This window comes from Pararge aegeria, chromosome 23, assembly GCF_905163445.1.
Source record: "Pararge aegeria chromosome 23, ilParAegt1.1, whole genome shotgun sequence".
Classification (NCBI taxonomy): domain Eukaryota; kingdom Metazoa; phylum Arthropoda; class Insecta; order Lepidoptera; family Nymphalidae; genus Pararge; species Pararge aegeria.
Window position 1 is genome coordinate 2,194,536 of NC_053202.1, and position 26,262 is coordinate 2,220,797.

The 26,262-nt window shown below is 35.5% G+C and overlaps 1 protein-coding gene across 1 annotated transcript; it reads left to right on the plus strand.

Moving 5' to 3' along the window:
• The first annotated feature begins 6,099 nt into the window (after window positions 1–6,099).
• Window positions 6,100–7,876, plus strand: LOC120634069. The gene is made up of 4 exons (XM_039904464.1): window positions 6,100–6,337; window positions 6,494–6,700; window positions 6,797–7,244; window positions 7,855–7,876. The coding sequence occupies exons 1-4, from the start codon at window positions 6,100–6,102 to the stop codon at window positions 7,874–7,876; spliced, it is 915 nt and encodes a 304-aa protein (XP_039760398.1).
• The last annotated feature ends 18,386 nt before the right edge of the window (window positions 7,877–26,262 follow it).

Consider the following 26,262-nt stretch of genomic DNA (forward strand, 5'->3'; position numbering starts at 1 on the left):
ATATATTCATATTGGCCATATATTTTATTAAATTGATTAAGATTTTTACAAAAACGCATAATTACATTGTAATGACTTCGTTTTTGCGGCGCTTGCGTTTTAGACTCTGGGGCCATGGTCTTCGGACACGAAACATTTTATTAACATAGTGTCACAAAAACTGGTCCTTACGTCTGGTGACCCAAGAGCTGGCGCTTATTTAGCCCAACGGCTAAGTCTAGCTATACAAAGGGGCAATAGCGCCAGCATTTTGGGTACCATGCCCATAACTGAACAGACGGCTCATATTTATTGTAAATATTAATTTTACTTTGTAATTATTATTTCCCTAAAAAAATTCATTTTTATTTATTTATACTCTTTATTTGTACACCACTCAGAAAAACGAGACAAAAAAAGAACAAACACATGAAGAATGAAGCAGGATACAAAAGGCGGCCTTATCGCTAAGTAGCGATCTCTGCCAGGCAACCTTAGGATTAGGAAAACTAAAAAGAAAACAAATAGGTGGGTACACTATTTAGTACATACATACAAATATCTACATACTAATACATAAACCAGACTACACAAATAAAAAAAAAATACTATTGATAAATATAAAAAATAAATATAATAAATAATAATAAATATACCAAGACAATAAAAACATCGCCACCTAGCCCCAAAGTAAGCGTAGCTTGTGTTATGGGTACAAAGAAAGCTGATGAATATTATGAATAGTATACACATAAATACTTATAATATACAGATAAACACCCAGACACTGAAAAACATTCATGTTCATCACACAAACATTTTTCAGTTGTCGGAATCGAACCCACGGCCTTGGACTCAGAAAGCAGGGTCGCGACTCGCTGCGCCAGTCGGCCGTCACTTATTATTTTTTTCTACAATTCACAATACTAATACGTATCTTAATATACCATAAATACTTAAATATGAGTTTGAGTAGATAAATAAATAATAATAGTCGTCTTTACTGAGCGAGATAATGAGCCTTAACAGCATTTTCGTTGGTTTAAAAAAAAAAAAACTGATCAGTCACAAATCGCATATAATTATTATTAAATTCATAAATAGTTTCCAAGAAACAATTAAAATTATATTTGATCAACAACCAATGTTCATGACATTGAGTTGGTGGGTATTTCGATACTATTCATTTGATATATATTCTATACAATTCAGTCCTACATGGACTCGAACGATGCAAAACTACCTCCCGATGTCTAAGTCGTTTATAATATGGTTGAAGGAATGTAATAAATACAATTATTTAGTTTTTTTTATGCCACTACTGGTTAGTCCGCGACTACAGAGTTTTAGTGGTAAAGTTTATTGTGACAGAGCTCGTTGGACAAGTACCTACCGCCATACAAACTAAAAAGTTTGTCTGTCTCATCCTTTATGAGACATACAAATATTTTAGGGTAGGCAGTGCTTTTATGCTTATCTCGCTCTTTATGAGACATACAAACATTTTAGGGAAGCAGTGCGTTTATGCTTGTATGGAGTGCACGCCACTGGTTGAAGAGTGTTATGCCCGAACATGAAAAACAAACATTCACAGTCTGTAAAAAATTCAATAGGTACACAAAAATTTGTTGCCCGACGTGGGTTCGAATCCAGGACCTCGTAATCAAATCACTAGACCAGCAGTAGTCTAGTGAAAACTAGATAGATTTATTTAAGAGATATTCCACTACAGCCTACAATGACAAAACAAACACGCATTTCCATAGTAAGCGAGCCCGGACAGACAGGCAGACATTTATATTAACTCGAGAATAACTTATCTCGGTTATCATAATCTAACAAAAGATCACAATAGACTGTTACAGCATCATCAATATATTACGGTGTACCGCAAACGAACACACTTGATACTTAAAATGTGCGCCTAAAATTTACATTTAGTGAATTGTAGAAAAAAATAATAAGTGACGGCCGACTGGCGCAGTGAGTCGCGACCCTGCTTTCTGAGTCCAAGGCCGTGGGTTCGATTCCCACAACTGAAAAATGTTTGTGTGATGAACATAAATGTTTTTCAGTGTCTGGGTGTTTATCTGTATATTATAAGTATTTATTTATATTATTCATAAAAATATTAGTATAGTACTTAGTACCCATAACACAAGCTTCGCTTACTTTGGGGCTAGGTGGCGATGTGTGTATTGTCGTAGTATATTTATTTATTTTTTTATTATAAGTATTGTTTTTAATTGTTGTAATTTAAAGAGCCGTTCACTGAAGCCTGGACAGTGAAAACAAGATGGAGTGTCCTTAGCAGCTCATGAGTGTAAAGTTTGAGCCACAAACTTCTACAATGCCCTTATAGATATAAAAGCAAAGCAAAAAGCATGCAATTAGCATTAGAATAAAGAAATGTTTGACTTTTGACTTTGACTTTGACTTTTCTGTGATCTCAACCAAGTACCAAAAAAAGGCATCCTTTACACTGATCAAGTATCAAAACTGTGCACCGTGGTACATTCTAACAATCCAGATGCACGGAGGTGTGAGATGTGAATTACAGTCGCAGCGGGGCGGTTCCTCGAACTGATGAGGCGATACCGTGATACCTAATGCTTCGGATCAAGTGATGGATACTGGCACTGTACATACACTGAAGCCTGGACAGTGAAAACAAGATGAAGTGTCCTTTGCAGCTCATTGGTGTACAGTTTGAGTCTTTGCAACCACATTGAATAAATATTAAATATGAATAAATATATAAATTAGCGCAATGAGCAACTCGACTTCCCTTTCGGGGGTTGAGTTCGAATTCCAGCACCTCTAACTTTTCAAAGTCAAATTCAAAGTCAAAAATATCCTTATTCTAGTATAGGTGAGGTAGTGAGGTGGCACTTTCGAAGCGTACATGAGAATTACACGGTAGCGAGACGATGGCGATAACCACATTCGTAAACTTAAAATTAAAGCTAAGAGGGTTCCAAACGCGTCCTGGTCTAAGAAGAAGCCCACAAAAAACTTAGCCGGGTTTTTTTGTTATCACCATCTCTCTAAGAAGAGCAACCTGGTTAGAGCAATCATTCGCACGCAAGCTTTTTTATCGATTACGTAGTCCTTTATACTATAATATGACTTTTCTATAAGCTTACGTTTAATACAAACATTGAGAGACAATGACTTGACAAGACTTTTTAAGAGACATCTCCAAGATATCAATGGGTCATTTATTGTAAGAATTGTATGCAATTTCCATCACGCGAATTATGAATTTTATGTAACCTAGTATATTGCACTGTAAGTTTATTCTTACTTCTAATGTTTGCATTATTGCAGTCACATTTTTTCTTAAATTTAGAAATGTTTTTATAAACGTGCATTAAATTTTCAAATATGTACTGACTATACAAGTTATGTGCGTTTTAAGTGATTAAGATATCACTTGGTTCAACGGTGAAGGAAAACATCGTGAGGAGACCTGCATGCGTGAGAGTTCTACATAATGTTCTAAAAGGTGTGTGGAGTCCACCGATCCGCACTGGGCCAGCGTGGTGGACTACGGCCTTAGCCCCTTCTCATTGTGGGAGGAGACCCGTGCTCCGAAGTGGGCCGATAATGGGTTGATGTGATGATGATGATGAAAATATAAATACGACTACGACAATACAAAAATCGCCGTCTAGCCCCAAAGTAAACGTAGCTTGTGTTACTGGTCGAAGACGACTGATGAATATTTTTATGAATAACTAGCGTACCCAGCCCGCTTCGCCGGGCTAGATTTTGCTTTATTTTATTGAAACAATAAACTTACATCAATAAATTTTTAATTTAAGTCTCATAATATATTAAATCATTTATTTCTCTCCGTATTCATTCTCTTCTGTTATTTTCTAGAGCGGGTGAAGATCATTATCTACACCCATGTACACCCAACAATAGAATATCATCATAGTAAAAAAAATCTGTATTAGACAGTTTGACAGTTCAAAAATAGGAGTGCTCCGATCGTCACCAAACTTTACAGGATTACACGCCAGGTCAATCCGGAGATTCCCTGAAAAATTCATTTAAATCGGTCCAGCCGTTTCTGAGCCTATATGGAACATACCCACACACTTTGTCTTTTATATATATAGACAGATATACATAAATACTAATAATATACAGATAACACCCGGAAACTGAAAAACATTTATATTCATCCCACAAACATTTTTGGGAATCGAACCCACGGCCTTGGACTCAGAAAGCAGGGTGGCCCACTGCGCCAATCGGCCACTCCCATGTTTTTTCCTAACGCCGCAAAAAAAGTATAACTTCAACATTTCTTGTACCAGGAGAACATAAAGTTGAGGAGTGAGTGAATTCGACTTGCCCTTGATCGATTATGTTCGAGGCAGGGAACTTATAGCATTAATATTATAACAAGTTCTTATAAGCTATTGAAACAATTTAGATATACCTACAGTAGGTGTCAGATTTGAATTACCCCCGCAGCGGGAGGTTCCCTCCGGCCGCACTGATGATGTGGTGTCAGGGCCACTTAATAGCTCGTGGCCCTGTGATGGATACATTTTGTACTGTTAACTTAAGGTCCAGTCTTAGTACAAATGTGAATGTTGTTTTTGTTGCAAAAACTGCAAAAAATATCCTTTTTGCTAGATTCTGATGCGTGCGATGCGTGAACGGTTAACGTTACGCCAAACGATGGAAGTATGCAGTAAGCATATCAGAATTGTCGGAATAGTTGTTTCTTTAAAGTTTTATAAAACAGTCCGCGACAAGATACGACTATTTTTTTAAGTCGACTCACTTGCGGACGAAGTCGCGCTGGTCCGCTAGTTATAAATAAAAATTTAACAAAAAGTATACAATTTGGCGGCCTATAGGCTACATAGCGATAAATCTCTCCCAGGCAAACAAAGGCGTAAAACACAGCTCAAGAAGAGAGGTAGGTGGTGCATATAAATAAACATATATATTTGCATATATACATATTTGAAAATTTAATGTATGTTCACAAAAATATATCAAAATTTAAAAGAAAATGTGACTGCAATAATTTGAACGTTAGAAGCAAAAATAAACTTGCAGTGCAATACACTAGACTACACAAAATAAGCAATTCATTTAAAGGAAATTGTATACAATTTTTCAATAAATTACCGGTAGATATCTTGGGGATGTCACTAAAGAAGTTCAAAGTTTGTATTAAGCGAAAGCTTATAGAAAAGTCCAATTATAGTATAAAGGATTACGTAAACGATAAAAAAGCTTGGGTGTAAACAATTGCTCTAACCAGGTTGCTTCTTAAATATTTTCTAATGACAATGTGAGATGGTGATAACAAAAAGAACACCCGGCTAAGTTTGTTGTGGGCTTCTTCTTAGACCAGGGCGCGATTGGAACCCTCGTAGCTTTAGTTTTAAGTTTACGATTGTAGTTATCGCCATCACTACTCACTGCAATGTACACATTTTGTATGTAATAACGCATCAAAAGTGCCATCTATGTGCCTATTTGAATAAAGAAATATTTGACTTTGACTTTACAAATGTGCTAAAAAAGGAGTGTTCAAAAAACTGTATGTTTAAAATGGTGACATATTAGTGCTTGGAAAAAAATATATGATATTTTTAACACCTAAGATAAGTTCATCTTGCGGGTCAAGACACAATTTATGTATTTGTAGCAAAACAGTGTTTCTCCTAAAAGAAAAGTATGATTCATTACAAAAATATAATATATAATTCAAAATAATATAACGCAATTTTTTATTCAAAAGAGCGGAAACAATCGGTCCAATAACCAAAATCGATTGGTGTCCAAGCGGACGCCGAGATATCGATTTTAAGCAATTGGCTTCATATCCAAGAACTTCAAGATGGCGCCAATGCCTAAGCAAGTAACGCCTAATCAGAAAGGATTTCTTGGGCTTACAACCTTTCACCGGAGTCTCGCCGCGGCACTCGTACGAGGTAGCCGTGCACAACGCATTAGGTTAATAAACGTTGAGTATTTGCACCGATTAAGCGAAGTGACCTACATTAATTCTTATCGCTGCCGGCTGATCGCGCCGGCCGCTACGAATGATGCACGTTGTTTACTCAGACTGCAATAAATAATATGGACGAAACGAGCATAAGGAACGAGGATGAGTTTAGTAACAGAAGTATTAGTCCAATGAGCGAGCATGAGTTTAGAATGATAGAAATTGATCAAATAGTTGAACCCACACAATCGCAGAATATGAACCAGTCAGGGGCCGAGGGGTACAAACGGCCCAGAGACGATGAAGAGAATGAGGAAGAATTACAATGGGAAACAGTAACCAAGAAGAAAGAAAAAAGGTATAAACCAAGTGGTATTATAGAATTATATATTTCTTGCAATGACAAATTACCTAAACAATTCGCTTTTGCGAAATTGCTAAAACTTTATGAAATAACGGATGTAGTTAAAGTTAAATACATAAATCCATATAAAATTCGTATTGACTTAAATAATGAATTAATGACAGACAGATTGGAAACGTGCAAAGAATTTATTGAAAAAGGATGGAAGTTTCAACGGGCTATGGAACAGACTTATTCATATGGCGTTTTAAAAAACGTAGACTTGGAGTTGCCAGACCAAGAAATACTGGAAAGCATTACATGCCCGGCCCCCGCAAAATTACCTTCAGTGTACCGTCTTCAGTGGCGTAGTGAAAAGGAGTGGTTACCAAGTGAGTCGGTACGTCTTTGTTTTCAAGGCACATACCTACCAGGATTTGTATACGTCGATGGTTTAAAAATAAAAATTGATCCTTATATATTCCCAGTCTTTCAGTGCTCGCGCTGCTGGAAACTGGGACACACGGCCAAGAAATGTACAGGAAATAAAATAGTTTGCCCAAAATGCTCCGGAAACCACCCCAATTGTGACACACAAATATTCACATGTGTCAACTGTTCTGGTTCTCATATCTCGCTATCAAAAATGTGCCCGAAATATTTAAAAGAAAAGAGATTGCGGGAACTAATGGCAGAATTCAACTGCACATACAGAAAGGCTATGACCATGTACGTAGAGCCTGAGAAGACGGAACAAAAGAGGGCGGAGGAGAAGCAGAAATACGAACCACCACCACCTACCTCTACGGCGGAGAATTCTTTTCCGTCCAACGAAAGATCTTTTGCTGATATTCTTAGAAATAAGCCAGCACCACAGAGCTCGTCGAAAAAGCCATCAAAGAAGCAGTCGTTTGGAAAACAAGCTGATAACTCAGAGTATGCATTTAATTTTAAATATCAAACTCCTCCTTCTTTTGATAGTAATATCCCTCCCTCTCAAGATAAGCCTATAAAATTTAATGAGTTATTAATTAAGTTAAAAGAAATTTTATTTTTACGGGAAGTGTCAATCAAAAACAAATTATTAAATATTTTAAAGTGTTTTATAAAGTGGTTGATTTTAGTAGTAGCTAGTAATCTCGAAGATTGGCCTTTATTAGATATAATTTTAAATTTTTTTAATGGATAAAAAAAACAATATGAAAATAATCAAGTTAGAACATATTTGAGTGGAACTCACAAAGTTTAAGACCTAAAAAGTTGTTATTAGAAAATTTATTGTTACAAGAAAAAATACATATCTGTGTTATCAGTGAAACTTGGTTTGAGCCGGGTAGTTTGTTCAGCATAAGTGGTTACAAAACTTATCGCAAGGATAGAGATGACGCTTACGGTGGAGTGGCTATAATTATTCATAATTCAATAACTTCGTATATGATTACAGACACTTCACAGGATTTTAATAATCCAGGTATAGAGTATATTGCGGTTAAAATCGGTAACTGCAGTGACATTGAAAATATAGTTTCTCTTTATTGTCCACCAGCAGTAAGAACGACGCACAGTGATTGGGAACGCATCCTGTCAAAATTTCATAAAAGATCCCTACTGCTCGGAGATTTTAATGGACATCATCCGAATTGGTCGAGCAAATTAGATTACAGGGGTAGCCAAATTTTTGATAGTCTAGTAGATAGCACTTATATTACTCTAAACGAGGGGGAACCAACCCGAATAAGACTATCAAACGGGGAGCTGAAGCAATCCTCTCCTGACATATCATTAGCGTCATCTGATATAGCTTTCTCTTTTAAATGGTCTGTTTTAAATGAAACTTTAGGTAGTGACCACAGAATTATAAAAATTCAAACTAAAATACGATGTGAAAATAATCCAAGTCTTAAAAGGAATTACAAAAAGGCGGATTGGACATCCTATAAATCATACCTTGATAATGTATTTTGTAATTTAGTTATTCCCATAGATTTACAAGATGCATATAACACCTTTCTTAAACATTTAAATATAGCTGCGGATGCCTACATACCTTATTCTAAGATAAATAATGACCCCGCTGGAAAGTTTGTTCCGAAGTCCTATTGGAATCAAAATTTGTCTCAGTTGGTTGCTGAACGACGTCTAGCTTTGGCCCAGTTTAGGCGAAACCCTACACCTAATAATTTAGAACTATGGCAAAAAAAAAGTTAGAATTACACAAAAATCAATGAGAGAGGCTCAATTTCAGAACTGGCATTTGTTCTGCTCTTCGCTAGGTTACACAACTTCTCAAAGTGACCTATACCATAAACTTAATTGGATTAAAGGTTATAAGTCAAAATTACATATAGCAAATGACAAGCTAAATATATTTTTGAATAATCTAGCACCTCATTCAGTTCCCCCCGATGATCCTATATTTCTTACGTGTAGATCATCTATAGAAGTTGAGATATCAATTCAAGAGCTAGAGAAAACGCTAATTCGAAGCAAGGATACGTCACCAGGTTGCGACAATGTCTGCTATTCTATGCTGAAATTTCTCCCAGAAAATGGCAAATTATTATTGTTATCACTTTTTAACAAATTTCTTGATACCGGTTTTGTTCCTAAGCAGTGGAGGGATGTTAAAATTGTCCCAATACCCAAACCAGGCCGAGATCTTAATTGTTTATCTTCACTGAGACCTATATCCTTAATTTCGTGTATATGCAAATCCTTTCATAGCATTCTAATGCAAAGATTAGAGTGGTTCGTTGAGAGTAATAATATGTTGTCCACAAAAACCACCGGATTTAGAAAGTGTCGCTCGACACTAGATAATCTTAGTAGTTTAGTGTTGTCAATCCAATTAGGCTTTTCAAAGAAGAAACTAACTATAGCTAGTTTCATAGACATTGACAATGCCTACAATAATGTAGACATAAAAAGGTTGGTATGTATAATGAACAATCTCGGCATTGGAACAAAAATGTGCAAATACATTTACACTTTTCTTAAAGAACGTAATCTTATAATTATTGCTGAGGGCGGGACCATTTGTCGAACTACAAGACGAGGATTAGCTCAGGGAGATCCTCTTTCCCCAATCCTATTTAATGTTGCAACAGTTAAAGTATGCCAGAATATCAACAATGTATCAATTTCTCAGTATGCAGATGATTTTGCACTATTCTGTACCTGTAAGCATATAACTGAGGGAACGAGAAGTTTGCAAGTAGCATTAAATATGTTATCTGATTTGCTTGGTAATATTGGTCTCGAAATATCTTCCTCGAAAAGTAAAGTTTGTGTTTTTAGACCGGGCCACTCACAAGATATAGTAGATTTAAAAATAGCTGGGGAATCATTACAAAATGTAAACAATGTCAAATATCTAGGTATATGGTTGGATAAATCTCTCAGATGGTCTAAACATATTATCGAGGTAAAAAGAAAAACGTCAAAATGTATGAATGTTCTAAAAATGTTAACAGGTCCAGGATGGGGTGTTCATCCAGTGCATTTGCGTCGACTTTATATTTCTATGATACGCAGTAGATTTGACTATGCAAGTTTTCTGTATGACAGTTGTTGTAAAACAAATTTACGGAAAATAGATGTTTTACAGAATCAATGTATGCGAATTATTGGAGGGTATATCAAAACAACTGCTATACATGTTATGGAGTGCGACCTTAACCTGCAACCACTTTATGTTCGAAGAGGATATCTGGCTGGCAAGTTTTGGCTAAAATCAAAATCACTTAGAGATAACCAAATTAACACTATATTAGATAACATTATTTGTAATCAACAAAGTATATATTGGCGTCGAAAGAAGCCAATATTATTAGTTAAATCACAACAGTTATTTAATTCAGTAAAATTTAAATGTAGCCAACAATTGGAAATGTTCTCATTAAATGTATGGATTAATGCCCTCGACTTGTCAAATATAGTAAGAATACATTTGGGCAATGTTATAAAAAGTAAAAGGCGTAATGAATCAAATTTAGCTCAACTTTGCAACCAATTTTTGAAGGATAATTATTCCCATTGTTATAAGATTTACACTGATGGTTCGAAAGACCATACTGGTGCCGGAGCTGCCTTTTACGACCCTCAAACAAATTGCTCAGTTAAGTTATCTATAAAATCCAAGGTAATAAGTATAATGTTTGTGGAGTTGTTTGGTATTGCTGAAGCATTGTCTTATATAGAATCATTGGCACCTGGTAATTATGTAATCTTGACCGATTCCAAAAGTGCACTTCAATATTTAAATAGATGCACTCTCGGATATCGTGGCGCACCAATTGTCTACAATATATTGCAGACAATTAAAAATATTAAAAGTAAAAGTAAAAGTGTACTGTTGCAGTGGATACCTGCTCATATCGGCTTGGCTGGTAATGAAATTGTTGACAAATTGGCCAAAGAAGCTGTAGAAGATGGCATTCATTTTAATTGTTTACCATACTGGTCAGATGCTTTCCAAATAGTAAAAGAATACTGGAGTAAAATTTGGAAAGAGTATTTTGATGAAAAATCTCTGAGCAAAGGAATTTGGTTTAAAACAATTCAACCTACAGTAGGACGCGTTTCATTGATTGATGGTGCTGATCTGAGCAGGTGTGACATTGTAACGGCTTTAAGAGCTCGTGCTGGACATCTTCCACTAAATAGTTTTGGTTTCCTTATGAAAAAGACCCCTAATCCAAACTGTACAGAATGTGGAATGCTGGAAGACATCCAGCATATCCTTTTGGAATGTGTACGTAACGAGGTGGAAAGAACAAATTTATTTAATAAGTTTAATTTAGAACGTATGAATATTGGTATTTGTAATAGCATTCTAGCTTCTCCGTTATCACGAGAGGCTAGAATGCTATACAAAATGATTTATATAACAATGCGGCGTAGAGAGTAGTAAGAAGTACGTGTAGATACAACAAAGTGTAAACCTATGAGGGTGACATGTTCAGTGTTGAACAAACCCTATAATAAAAGAAAAAAAAAAAAAAAAAAAAAAAAAACCTTTCACCGATCGATTTTCACTAGGCTACTCATATACAGTAGCGTGTATAGAGTGTATGCACAAGGTATGCAGATGATATTAAATGAAGAAAATCTCCAGTATGAGTTATAAATACTTGAGGGTAGTACTGGTGATTAATAACTTTGCCACGCCATATAAATAACTTTGGCCCTAGTAGTACTTCCCTAACTTTATTATATATCGTATAATACGATCGATTTGCCAGATCACAAAGTTTAGGCGACTCGTAAACCGACACTTGAAAGATGAAAAGAATATAAGTTCGTTTTAATAACCTTAAATCCACACCAAAATTAAAAAATAATACCACACTTTGTGACAAGAACCATAGACAAGTTAGGTTATGTGAGCAGTGGCATGCATAGAGGATATGCACAGGGTATTCAGACGATATCATTTTTATTAGTGTTGGTAAAAACACTAATAAAAATTATAAAAAATATAAAAAAAAAGCAAACGTGTCTCATTGTAATAAGGACCTTTGAAAAGTAGATCGAAACTGCAACGTATCCTACTAGATGACGCTACAGTCGCTATAAGACTGATGTGAAAGGCATATCCTAATTTCGGCGTCGACGGTAGGAGAGCCGTAGCTTAATTGGAAAAGCGCTCAGGCCGCGATTGCCAGAGAGTCGCAAGTTCAAATCCTAAAAAAATACCGTTCCGAAAAAAAATTAAGTGCTTTTTAAATTTATAAAATTGATAACTCCTCCAAGTGTAGGTAAAAACACTAATAAAAATTATGAAAGGTGATATTTTAACTACTTAAAACGCACATAGCCTAGAAAAGTTAGAGGCGCGTGCTGGGATTCGAACTCGGCCCCCGAAGGTGAAGCCGAGCTCCAACCCAATGCGCTATCACCGCTTTAAATAAGTATCCAATATTAATTCCCATTAAGATTACACGTGATTCATTTAAAAGAGATCTTTATTACAACAATCTTAAATACAAGGGAATACATTAAAACTCTTAAAGCTATAAAATTACACCTCCATGAGCACCGATAGGCGATGTCCACCGGTGGGGAGTAAATCAAACGAGGCGAGACCGTGTAACCCTACACCGACGCATTACTATAACATAAATAACACTATTTAAACGATAAATTAGACAAGTCCTGGACATTAAAAATAGACATACATTACTGTTCGGGGTGTCTACCCCATTCGGCTTGGTGTAATGTTTTATTAGCAACTACGTCCGCGATCCATTATTAAAACAATCGCCGTTGCATACGTACGGCAGGGTGATACCGTAGCGTACCGTAGCGTCGCGACAGGCTTGCGACAGGCGTAAATCTTGCAATCACTGCTGTCAAACGTCACTTTTCCGTACTATAAATAAACAAAAGTGACGTTTGACAGCAGTAATTGCAAGATTTACGCCTGTCGCGAGATACGTAATACCCCTGCGGGTCTCCTCTCAGAATGAGAATGAGAAGTGTTTAGGCCGTAGAAGGTATACCATGTTGCGATAAAATTCAACACAAATCAATAAAATATATAAAATGCATATTTGTAATAGGCAGGCCAAGGGGCGTAAATATGAAAACCTGGATAGCAGCTTCATTTTTGTGCCTTTTGGAGTAGAGACTTTGGGGCCGTGGGGTCCGGAGGCAAGAGCTTTTCAAAGAATTATCGAAAAGGGTTATCGAGTCTACCGGTGATCCTAGCGCGGGCAGTTACCTTGGCCAACGAATTAGTTTGGCCATCCAAAGGGGCAATGCTGCCAGCATCTTAAGAACTGTGCCTCGCTGCGGTGGTTTCGAGGACGTTTTAGATTTTATTTAGTTTTAAATAGTTTATTCTGGGTTATATTTATAAAACAATTATTTTAAAGAATAAACATGAAAAACGTAAAAATATATTCGGTATTAACTATTTATGGTTGTGCAATAAATCAGAAAAATAATATCACGTCACACGGCCGAGCGTGGAACACACCTATAAAAAGCATGGTGCAGGAATGTTGGAAGCGCGGATAGCTATGGGATAACTCAATCTAACACTTTACACGGGCCCCATATAAAACACGCTTGTTATTCTAATGTGGGAAAAACGTGCTTCGATTACTAGTCAAATTCTTTGAGCATTCTTTTGTATATATAGTTTAAGTTGATTGGAATAAGCGCTGTATTAGGCATAAATAATTTTATACCGGTGCTTACTGGTATATATTTTTAAATTTTAGGTTAGCTTAGATTAGTACCAGTACAGAGAATGTGTAATAAGGATACTCCTCATTCTCTGTACATACAAAAGTAATGAGGAGTTCCGTACTAGAACCAAAGTTACTGACATAGCGAGTTGCGAAGCTGACGTGATAACCGATGGTCGTTGGGGTCCCAAGGTGCTAGAATGACGACGCACTGGTAAGCGTAGCGTTGATCGGCCCCCAACGCGATGGACAGACAGACATTCAGCAGTGGACGTCAATCGGTTGTAGTTATTATAACGATGAATAACTATCGCTATTTTTAAAGAAACATACTCGTCGTTTCAAAAGTGCTTACTTGAAATAAATGAATTTTGAATTTTTGAATTTGAACTGTAACATCGAGATATGGTGGAACGTTTTTTCTAAGCCTTTACTTGCTGGTCTGAAATTTTGCAAACAGATTTATATAGGAACAATACAATTGTTTTGTTGTTTATGTTACCTATAACCGATCAACCGCTGAACCAATCGTAGCATTATTGCGTTCAAAAATAGATTGCATCCTGCAGACGGATAAAGAAAACTTTTAAATCCTCGAAATTAAAAAAAAAATCATAACAACAGTTTCCAAACCGATTTCGGCGACAGTGTTCAATCTTCGGGGGTTTTTTTTTGTTTTTTTTTTATATTCCTATTTTGTTTATGTGTGCAGTAAAGTAGTTTTGTTTGATATATTTATTTAATAGCGGTACGGCTCAATACTACGATATAAGCGGGCGCAGTCGAGGGCACAGCTAGTACAAACTAAAACGTTTATAATTCTTATAGTCAAACATTAGAAAACAAATAAAAACAAACAGAAAAAAATCAAAAACAGCGTGAGAAAAAATACAACGTAGAACATGTAACAAGTAATGAAACCTGATCGGAACCTCCGGACTTGACGAACAGTTTAACATCTTCATCGGAACGGACATCCAAACAAACACAGGCGTCACTTCTGATTGGTTGGAGATAACGGGATTTTAGGGTCTGTATCTTTATACATAAAAAAGAAAAAAAAAGCTTTATTTTCCAATTCCAGGTGCTTAATCTAGTTAAAATTAACTTAGTATTACGTAGTGTACAATGATATGTTCTTAAACTAGTAATGATATGTAGATGCATGTAAATGTGTTTGTTTTGATGGTGTTTTTTTCTATTTTTTAATATGTGTGAAAGCCTCCTTAAACCTTTTACAAGCTTCGGGGTATTTAGCAGTATCTTTATACCGAACTAAAATACCAGAGAGTATACCACCGGGCTATTTAAAACAAAGTACCTTTAAAAAATTTAAAAGCACTTCGTATTTTCTTGCCTGTTATGTAAACTATCTTTTGATAACTTTGTAGTGTAGTTTGTTTTAAAAGTAGAAATAAAAGCAAATTAGAAAAAAAAATTTAGCTTATCTCCTCCTATATCCTTAATCTTATATGATATTAAAAAATGAATTGCCGTGTACGACTATAAAAAAAAACCGAAAAAGACTTTTTTGAGTTTTGTTTGCATTAATAGTGTACAAATAACCGGAACCGGAACACAGCATTGCAACATAACTGCATGGCCGCGATATAAGAATGGCGGCAGGACTTTCCCAGACAAAGTCAGTCACAAACACCTCTACTGCTACTAAAACTAGACGGCCAAATAAAAAATAAAACAATACAAACGTGTTCAAATTCGTTGTTCGAAATATGTAGTAAGTGCCATCGCCAAAGACAATCAAGCTTTTATTTTGACAACCGTTATACTCGTATAAAAAAAACTAATTTAATTCAAAATGGTGGTGACCAATTTGTTCAATATCGCAATGATTGTAACGAAATTAATGCATGCAGTTTATTTTTTTTTTACCATGAAATATTGATACGTAGCGATTTTAAGTGGAGTCTTTATTTTTAATTTAATGAAGTGCTTTAAGAAAGTTCGGTTTCTCAAAAGGTCTGTTTCATTGTTAACTCGAAATTTTAATAAGTTAACACTGTTTAACACTGCAGTAGGTACTCATGGTATTCTCTCTCTCTCCCCAGTCGCTCCTTCATTGCTGAAGATCATAGTCCAACTGTAGTAGCAACTTCCACTGGCTCCTATACGAGGCTAGCAGATATCTGCATATCGTCCGAGAAAACTACAGAAAGCGAGGAGTTCGTATATGCTTTTGTAACATCATACTGCACCGTCAGCACAGGCAGGGGACTAAAATTTTATCCCCCGATTATATCCCCTGACAGGGGATAAAATTAACGTGTACACCTGCTAAAGAACGGCAACAGAGCGTAGGAGAAGTTTATCCCCGTTTATTATTACACCAATATTATTTGGATATTATTTCCAATTGTGCGCCAATGCTCGAAGAGATAATACAGCTGTTTAAGGAAATAATTATCATTGGAAATAGTTGATTTACTATGCCTTAGTTTCTCGTCGGCTTCTGAGAAGACAGAAAGAAACTAAGGCATACCGAGAGGTAGAATCTACCTTCCGAATCGGTGGTAGAGTCACTACAAACAGTGTGACTTGACAAGTGTTACAAGTGCTTATAAAGTAGGCCTTGTTAACATACAATAATATAGATCTTTTTTTGTTTCAAAAAGCTATAAATGAACGGACATCATTCGCAAACTGAAAACTACAAGTACACTTTATCAGCAGTTAATAATTTTTTTGGTATAATTTCGCAACTCCCAACCAATTTGTCGGTCACGTTGTAATGAACTTATTTTACGAAACACTTACGATAAAATAGTGTCTCGATTACAAATTTTAAAGTGTTCTTGATACCATTATTTTTAATTTAATGTTGTACTTTAAGAAAATTGCGGCCTGTTATAGTTTATTTTCTTTCTTTCACAATTCGTATGATAATATTATTGAATAAGTAATAAAAAGTTAATTTATTAATAATTTAATTCCAAAAAGTTGCTTTAATTTTGACTTGAATCATACAATAATTTTTATATTTCTGTTTTTTTTTTTTAATCAATGACAGTTTCGTGTGTAACCTACGTTAAAGATTGGTTCAAATTATATACGGTACTTTATAGCATAGTGATTACAACTTTTGCTTACCTTTAGGGAGTTCGATATTCTCTAGCTTTTCGAAAAAATGTGTCTAATTTTAGTAGATTAGAGTATATAGATGTTAATAGTAGATTATGAATCTAGTTTGGTTACATTGCATTTTACAGTCGAGGCGGTATTAGGCGCATGAGCAAAAAGCGAATGCGTTGTGAAAGCCGAGAGTGTAACAATTAATGTACCATACGCGCTTCATATGATGATTTTCATCACAATTCGTGGAAAAAAACAGGATAAACTTTTAACAACGTTCGCAGTTACGCGCAACTGTGATGAAAAATATTTAAAAGTCAGTGGATTTAATTGTGATGGAAAACATCGTGAGGAAACCTGCATGCATGAGAGTTCTCTATAATGTTGTGAAGAAGAGTTTTCTTTTTTTTTTTTCAAGCCGCGAGTTTTTGATGTTTTATGCAATTTTCCTGCTATATGCATACCCTGGTAAGAAACCAAGTGTACGCCACTGGGTGCGTGCCAGGTAACGAACGCGGTTCTCCAGAGAGCGAAGCAAACGCCTTATCCAAGTAAATAAATAAAATAAAAATACTAGGCCAATAAATAAATAATTGAACGGAGTGCACAACATTAATCTGGAATATATCTCAATATAATTTGGTGGTAGACACATCCACGCTCGGGTTTAGCCGTAATGGTCGAGACGTACAGACAGACAAATTTATAAGCGGGCGCTAACGAGATGTAACGACGCCCCCAGTGGATATGGGCGCAACTGTAAAATATCTAGAACTACCTTCACGAAATGAAAAATGATTTATTTGACGAACGAAGTTATAACCATCCCCTTGCAATTATGTATACATATGTATGAACGATTTATAAATGGCTGTGAATGGCCTTCATGAATAAAGAATTTTTGATTTTGAATTTGAAGTATATGTAGTGGCTTAATAAAAAATTTTTTTACTACAAGTTAGCCCTTGACTGCAATCTCACCTGCTAGTAAGTGATGATGCAGTCTAACACGGTAACGGGCTAACCTGATAGGGGTATGGCAATTTCAAAACATAAACTCCAATGTTTATGTGCCAACAGCCGCTATTGGCCAACAAAAATTAATGTGCTTATTTTAATTTTTTTTGATTTGTTTAAATTTTTTTTTCCGAGCTCGGAAACCGAACTTAGGGCCTTCTTAATCTGAACCTAGGTAATCTTTAATTAAACACGCCCACCACTATGTTGACCCACACACGACGAACCTTATCCTTGCACTTCTGTTATACGAGCACTTAAATGCTCACGTGCTCAAAACTCTGGGTTATCACCTAGCTCTAAATTGTTAAAAATAATTATAATTTTCGGCATAGTTTGTTAATTTAATCAGATTTTTATTCCTTTTTTCCTTGAGATTTTCCTTATTATTTAAGCAGCACTGTATTAAACAACATCAACAATTATAATATACTCAAAAAACTAAACACAAGATAAAGATAAACGCTCACAAATGTGTACACACGTGATAATCATGTACAATTTCCACGTGCGCACATCTCCCCGCTCGGCGTATAACGAGGCAGTGAAATAAAACGAGTGTTTAAACCTCAAACAAATAAACAAACCGAATAATGTGCAGGTGTGAATGAACATCGGCTGCTGGCGAGAGCGAGACGGAGAATGTATCGGTGCGATTGGCTTCCACCAATCGCTATCGGAATTGTGCGTACAATTGTATATTTCGACGCAAGTGCATAAAGTATGTAAATAAAAGAATATACTACAACAACACAAAGTCAAAGTCAAAGTCAAAAATATCTTCAAGTAGGCCCATAGGTGGCTCTTTTGATGCGTACATTACATGAGAATAACACGGTAGTGAGATTATGGCGATAACCATATTCGTAAACTTAAAACTAAAGCTACGAGATACACACATCGCCATCACATCGTTACAGGTACTAAGATGACTGATGAATATTTTTAGGAATAATATACATAATTACATATAAACACCCAGACGCTGATAAACATTCATGTTCATCATACAAACATTTTCCAGTTGTGGGAATCGAACCCACGGCCTTAAACTCAGAAAGCAGGGTCGCTGCCCACTGCGCCAATTGGCCGTCGACTTAAGGGTAATATCAAAATACACAGACAGATACGAAATTTTTTTATAGGATGCCAACTCCAATGTTTAAGTCTGATAAGAACATAAAAAATATACAGCTATCGCTGAGATACTTTACTTTTGACTTCCAAAGCAGTCCTCTCAGAATCACCAAAAAACAGAATCATCATAAAAGCCCACTAACCCGCATTGTGCAACCCGTGGTGGGTATATGTTCTAAAACCTCTCTTCTACGAGAGAAGAAGCCTGTGGCCAGCAGGACTTTATAAGCTGCGGATGACCTTATATTTCACACTTTTATCTCCCGACCCTTAATATTTCGTATAAACTTTAATGAACCCGCAATAAGTAATAAACCTCAATTCGAATAATTCCGTTCGTACTCTTAACAAAGCACTTTTAGTTTACAAAAAAAATCTCGGACTAATGGAAAACATAGACAGCAAGCATCTTACAAACACAGAATTAATAATATACAGAAAGCGAGTACACCACTAACATTGAAGCATCAAAAACTACTCCACTCTAGGAGGGTTTCTTGCACAAACGGAACACTTCATATTATTTAGCAGTTGAAAGTAATTATTTTACCTCTAATGTTCTAAACGTTTACCATAAAATGGGAAAATAAGAAAATAGATATCTTTTGTTTGTTATGTGATTTTATGTGGGCGTAATTGCCACAAAAATACATATACAAATATAAAAATATAGAGTAACTTTTTAAGTCAAAAAAATAACTAAATAATAAATACTAACATCGCCATCTAGCCCAAAGTAAGCGTAGCTTGCGTTATGGTTACTAAGGTATAGGTGATGAATAATTTATGATTATAATATACATAAATACGTATAATACACAGATAATAACCCGGATACTGAAAAACATTAATGATCATCTCAAAGACAATTTCCAGTTATGGGAATCGAACCCACAGCCTTGGACTCAGAAAGCAGGGTCGCTGCCCACTGCGCCAATTGGCCGTCGAGGTATAAGTCAAAATGTTTAAGTGTGATAAGAACATAAACAATATAAAATACATATGAGTCGCTTTTTAAGTCAAACTGCAATAGTTTGTTCTCTAATGACAAGGTAGATTGGAGGCAGCCAGCCTCGCTCTCATCTCCCGCAAGATAGAAAAATGATTGTAAATGTTGATGTTGGAAAAGAGCAACTACTGAGTTTCTTGCCGGCTCTTTTCGGTAGAATCTGCTTTCCGAACCGGTGGTAGTCACTACAAACATATATACTTGACGTTTCAAAAGTGCTTATTAAGTAGGCCTACTTGTAATAAATGAATTTGAATTTACTTGCCCGGGCGAGCATCTGTCACAAAAGAAAATTTATTCATTTTTCAAAAGAAAATTTTAATTTTATTTGTTTGATAGATATTATCGTTGCTATAAACAATTGACACCACATTCACTTTTCACTGCACTTCATCCTTGCCGAAAACATGTAAATGTATTATTATAAAAAATTTTGATTTTTTTTTTAAATTTTGAATGCTCTGTCTACATTTTTCCTGCGAGTCCGCGACAAAGCATGTCCGCTGGGAAGAGAGCAACATTACTTTTACGATTTTATTAAACTTTATTATCTTTCCGAAGTTTATTATTAAATTATGAAGGCAAATGAGAGTTTTTGAGGCACCCGTCGTATGGATTTCGTAAGTGTTTCAACGGTATCGTAAAAGTGGTATCGATTTTGTAATGAATGAAAAAATGGCTTCCTTTTGCAGAAATTCGATAAAGCATAAAATTAATAACATTATATCCCCCAAGCCCACAAGCTTTTACCCTCTTTTAGTTAAATTTAAATGAAGCCAATTTTATTATCAGCTAAAAATAGTTTTTAATGAATTACATAATTCTCATAATAATCTAAATATATAAAAGTTGAACCACTGACTCTCTCACTCACTTACTGACTATACACGAAATCTCAGGAACTATACAGCCTACAAAATTGAAATTTCAAAGGTACGTTCCTTCTAGAACGTAGGTGTCAGCTTAGAAACGGTTTTGGAAAATTACCATTACACAATTAATAAAGGGGTTAAAAAGGAGTTGGAAGTATGTTTTAATGTTAGATACGTAGAAATATGTATGTATGTTATCTGCTTAAAATTAAAAAAAAAACAGATTTATTAGAGGCTTATTTTCATTGTAAATATTAATTAGTTTGTTATTATTATAACTTAAAGTCTGATTTTGAATAAAGAAGCTTAACAGTTGTCCAATTTATATTTAGAAAAAAAATCTGTGCAATTTATTCACACACGGCCGAAGTATAACTTCTAAAAAGTAGCCTACGAGAGATTGACGTGGATGTAGAGTATCAGAACTATTAGGATAAATGTAAGGTTTATTATTTAGTTTCCATGGTAACTAGAATAGATAAAAAAATGTATAATGTCACTCTGTCCTATACATTTATGTGTTTGTTTGTTTATCTAGATATTATTCGGTTTCCTTGGTAAGTTAAATAGGAAAAAAACAGATTAAATAGTATGTATATTTCTGCCTCATTCTTTGCCGGCTTCATCCTACACATTTTTGTATTTGTGTCTCTTACCTGTCGTTTTTTCCTTTGCATCCGGCTTGAAATCACAACGATTCTAAAGAAGTTTCGTAGAAGAGTAAAGTAGACCTTATCACAGGCACTTATAAAGCGTTCATACATTTAACATGTTACACTAATGTTGGTGATAGTGATAACTGGATTCTTAACTTAAAACAAAAGCTACGAGGGTTCCACACGCGCTCTGGTCTAAGAAGAGCCCACAACAAACTAAGCTAGGTGTTTTTTTTTTCATGTGTGCCGTACACGGGATTGGCAGCATTCTCCCGCAGCATATCTCAAAAACGTCTATACGTTGTCGATCAGCTGCTTTTAGGGTCCATGTCTCAGCTGCATACGTAAATATAGGAAGGATTAGTGCGCGGACAAAACGCACTTTTGCCTTGATTCGTCATGATCATCAGAAACTGGCCTAAGTAATTGAAATGTCTTCTAGGAAAAGCAGTTTTTGTTTTATGTAAGGCAATGTATGTTCGACATTCTTTCTTGAATTGCAATCTGATAAATTGGGGCACGTAATCTGAAATTAAAATTCCCCAATTGCCCCTGCGGGGTTTCAAACCCGCGACACTCATAATACCACAAAGAGTTGTGGTATTATGAGTGTCTCGGGACCACAATGCCACATCTATACTTTTAATATAAATAAATAAAATAACATAAACATGGTTAAAAAAAACAGCCGTCAAGTATTAAACACCTCGGCATGATATACTACAGTCGGTGCAAAACGAATATATATCTGAGAGATTAAAAACGCGATCATAATCGTGATAATGAAACAATCAGCTGTAACTTGAACCCTAAAAACAAACTAAAAACAATAAATTTTACTCCCAACGAAAGGTGTTACAAAATTTAGCGCGCATTAGCGAAATAAAATAAAATATTTTTATGATAGCGTGGTGCGATATCCTTGCCAAAAAGTTATATAGAAAGAATATTTTGTAATTTTAATAGATTCAAATTCAAAATTCATTTATTTTAAGTAGGCCTAATATAAGCACTTTGAAACGTCAAGTCTCTGTCTGTATTGACTCTACGGTCTACGGTTCGGAAGGCAGATTCTACCGAGAAGAAGCCGGCAAGAAACTCAGCAGTCGCTCTTTTCCTACATCAACAATTTACATTTTAACATAACTTTGTTTTTTATCTTGTGAGAGATGAAAGCGGAGCCGGTTGCTTCCAAGCAACCTTGTCATTAAGAAATTCATCAATTGTATAGTAACCTCGCTGTAATAAATGTGTTTTAACACATTCTTTAAACTTATGGATTGGTAGGTCCAAAATTACCTTAGGAATCATATTATAATAGCGTATACTCAATCCCACAAATGACTTCTGTACCTGTCGCAGACGCAATTCTTGTAAGTCGACTGTTTATATCCACTTTTTGTTGTTTTTTTGACTAATATGTTGTCTTACAAGTACTATATTCATAAAAAAACAACAATGCGCGCCAAGTTTTAACTCAAAAGCGGCGATACCCGGTTAGAATAATAACGTATTATAATGTAATAAATAAGAGAGGAACAAAACAGAAAGGGATTTGTTAATAAAGCGAAGCGCGCATGAACGTCCCGCGCGGTTTACGAGCCGCGCCGTATTTATTCGCCGCGATATAATTTGGACACGCTCGTGTTTATATTTCGTGTATTGATTCTCACTGGGCGGATTGGTGGGCACGATTTAGTAGTACTGTGCAGTGACGTCAAAACATGCAAACCTTCGTGAAAATATTCAGCGTGTTAATCTTGTGGTGGTCTTATAAGCGGGAGGGCCCAGGGGCAATTTCAGAATTTATAATTCCTGGGTCCCCCTTGGCTAGTTAAAACAACATGTACGACCTTGTTGACGACCTGCTGCGCAATACTGAGCGTTGTGGTCTTATAAGTGGGTAATTTCCTCTAGTCTGTTCTGGTGGGAGGCTCTTTAGTAAGTTGCCACCCTACGGTTAAAAACGTGCTGCTAAGTGACTTAGCGTTTTTGTACGATATGGTGAAGAAACCTTTCAGGCGTATTGCTTTTAACCGATCCTAGGTCCTATCTACAAAGGTTGCCTGTAAGAGATTGCTTGCAGGCTGTAAGGCTGCCTTTGTATGTATACTCCTTAATGTTTATTTTCCTGTATGTTATACGTGCAATAAAGTGTTTCTTCTTCTTCTTATAACTGCCGTACTTTAAACACGTTAACCGGCTACCATTATAGACTACATCATCACATACCATCAGGTGAGATTGCAGTTAATTGCCAGCTTAGTAAGAAAAAAACTATATCGTCTAAAGTAAGTAATGGCAACCTGGTAAACGAAGCGTTGGTAGCTCCGACGAGGTGACGGATGTCATCAAGCGAGTCGCGGCAAGCCACTGGACCTCACCGGTGCAAGACGGTGGTATTAATAGCGATAGAGTATTTAACTCACCATAAAAGACCGACGTTCAGCAGTGGACGTCCCTTGATTTACATAATAATGATTTATTTATTTATTTTACATCTTGTTAGTACGGCACTATATGGATAATTATAAGACAAATGAATGAAAGATAACATAAAAGATTATACAAGACATATTGTATCTATATCTTATATCTTTAAACGAGCAATTCTTGTAAATATATAATATAATTTGAATCTCGGAATCGGCTCCAACGTTTTTCATAAAATTTAGTATTTCATGAAAATCGTTGATCGTCGATTCGCTATCGATCTAGCTAGGATACATTTTCATTGGAATCTCGGAATCATTTATATTGGACATACGACAATTTTTTAAATCGACTCATTCGCGGACAAAGTCGCGTGGGTCCGCTAGTAGGTACTAATATTAAGAAGAAGTATTTGTTTTGTTATTTTAAAGTCTGGTGTACCAGAGATCCGAAAGGAATTTCTGATTTGAAAAATTATGTGTCTAATAATTCCACAGTACCCGTCGCTCGTGCCGAGCATTTCATTTTATTGCGCGATCGGATTTCGCGCGCATTTGTAGCTTATTTTTATAACATTAAAATTACTTTCGGTACTACACCTTACAGCGTTTATTGTGGGACGCCAAAATGTGGGAATATGATTTAATCTTTATATCGTACGCACTACTTTAATTTCTCTCTTTGCATAAGAAATAAAATCAAAGCAGCTTTTTTTTACCGACTCACAAAAAAGTAGGAGGTTATCAGCCATTTTCAACAAGTTAAGATCAGTTGGAAAGATCCCGGAGAAATCGAGGGAACTCTTCAAATATTATATGTAGCGAAACGAATGAACTGACAGTGTTAATTCATTTCTAACTTAGGATAAACTCGTTGTGCAGTTTACTAGGCTGCATAAAATTGCTAATTCATTCAAGGGCAATTGTATATTACTTTATAACAAATTACAGAATGAAATCTTTGAGATGTCTCTCAATAAGTTCAAAGTTTATATAAAACGTAAGCCTACAGAGAAATCCTTTTATAATGTTAAGGATTACTCAAACAATAAAGCTTGGGTGTGAATTGCTCTAACTTCATAGCTAAAAAATTACCCGGCTAAGTTTGTTGTGGGCTCTTCTTTGACCAGGGTGCGTTTGGAACCCTCGTAGCTTTAGGTTTAAGTTGGCGAACGAAGTTATCCCCTTATAATTATGTAAACATATATATTATGTATGAACGCTTCATGCCTGTGATAGGCCTACATGAATAAAGAAATTATCAATTTGAATTTGATATGATAATATTAAATAAATACCACGACAATACACACATAGCCATCTAGCCCCAAAGTAAGCGTAGCTTGTGTTATGGGTACTAAGATGACTGATGAATATTTTTATGAATAATATACATAAATACTTATAATATAGGTAAAGAAAAACACCCAGACAATAAGAACTGTTCATTTACATTGTTGATCGAAAAGATGTGTGTTCTCTTTTAAGGTCCTAAGTGCTGCCCAAGGTACGGTAAGGTAGGTAGGTAGGTAGTTAAGGGTACTAAGATAACTGATGAATAATTTTATGAATAATATACATAAATACTTACAAAATACAGATAAACACCCGGACACTGAAAAACATTCATGTTCATCACAGAAACATTTCCAGTTGTGGGAATCGAACCCACGGCCTTGGTCAGAAAGCAGGGTCGCTGCCCACTGCGCTAATCGGCCGTTATACAAGACTTATCTAACTAATAACTTCGTTCTTAGCAGGCACATAGTTCTTCTCAGCGAAAACAAAGTTTCTTGTTGACCTCAGTTAAAGTAGTAATAGCTCCTTCATCTGAGCTGCTCACCATGTTTTTGGCAAAACGGTAATCCGTTTTACACGATTCAGTAAATTGGTATCAAAAATTAAGTTTTTATTTTATAAAAAAAATCTCTAAAATCCCAAGCCTTATCTTCGGTGGTTAAAAAATCTTTTAATGAAATAGATTAGTGGTTCTAATATATTGTGAACAGTACCATCAATAGGTAGGTACAATAATCGCATGTGTCAAAAATAGCCTTAATTCACGAACTTCATTTGCTTGTAACTCTGAAATCTGGCGAACTAGAGTTTTAATGTTTTTGGTAATGTATTGTAATTATTAAACCCTGTGTGGATTAAACACTTTAATACAAACATACCATAAACATATTTATTAAAGTTATACTTTAATAAAGTCATAAATTATTTTAAAATATATATATTGCAAATTGCAACGTCGCATACGAAAGAATGTAATAATAACAAATAAGAGTTCTTCTTCCAGTATATAATGAGTACGTAAATAAATTGGATACATCGGGCACATTACTATAAGAACCAATGAGGATACAAACATTACTTTACTTCTGAGCAAGGAAAGGAGGTAAGCAGGTATTTCGAACTGTTCAGTGAGATCTATTGTCTAATTCTGATTCTAAAAAGGAAATAAAAAACTAAAAAATAACTAGTGTCTTATAACTAGCAACGCGTAGAAGTTAATTCTGTACCGTAGCAACATCATTTCGAA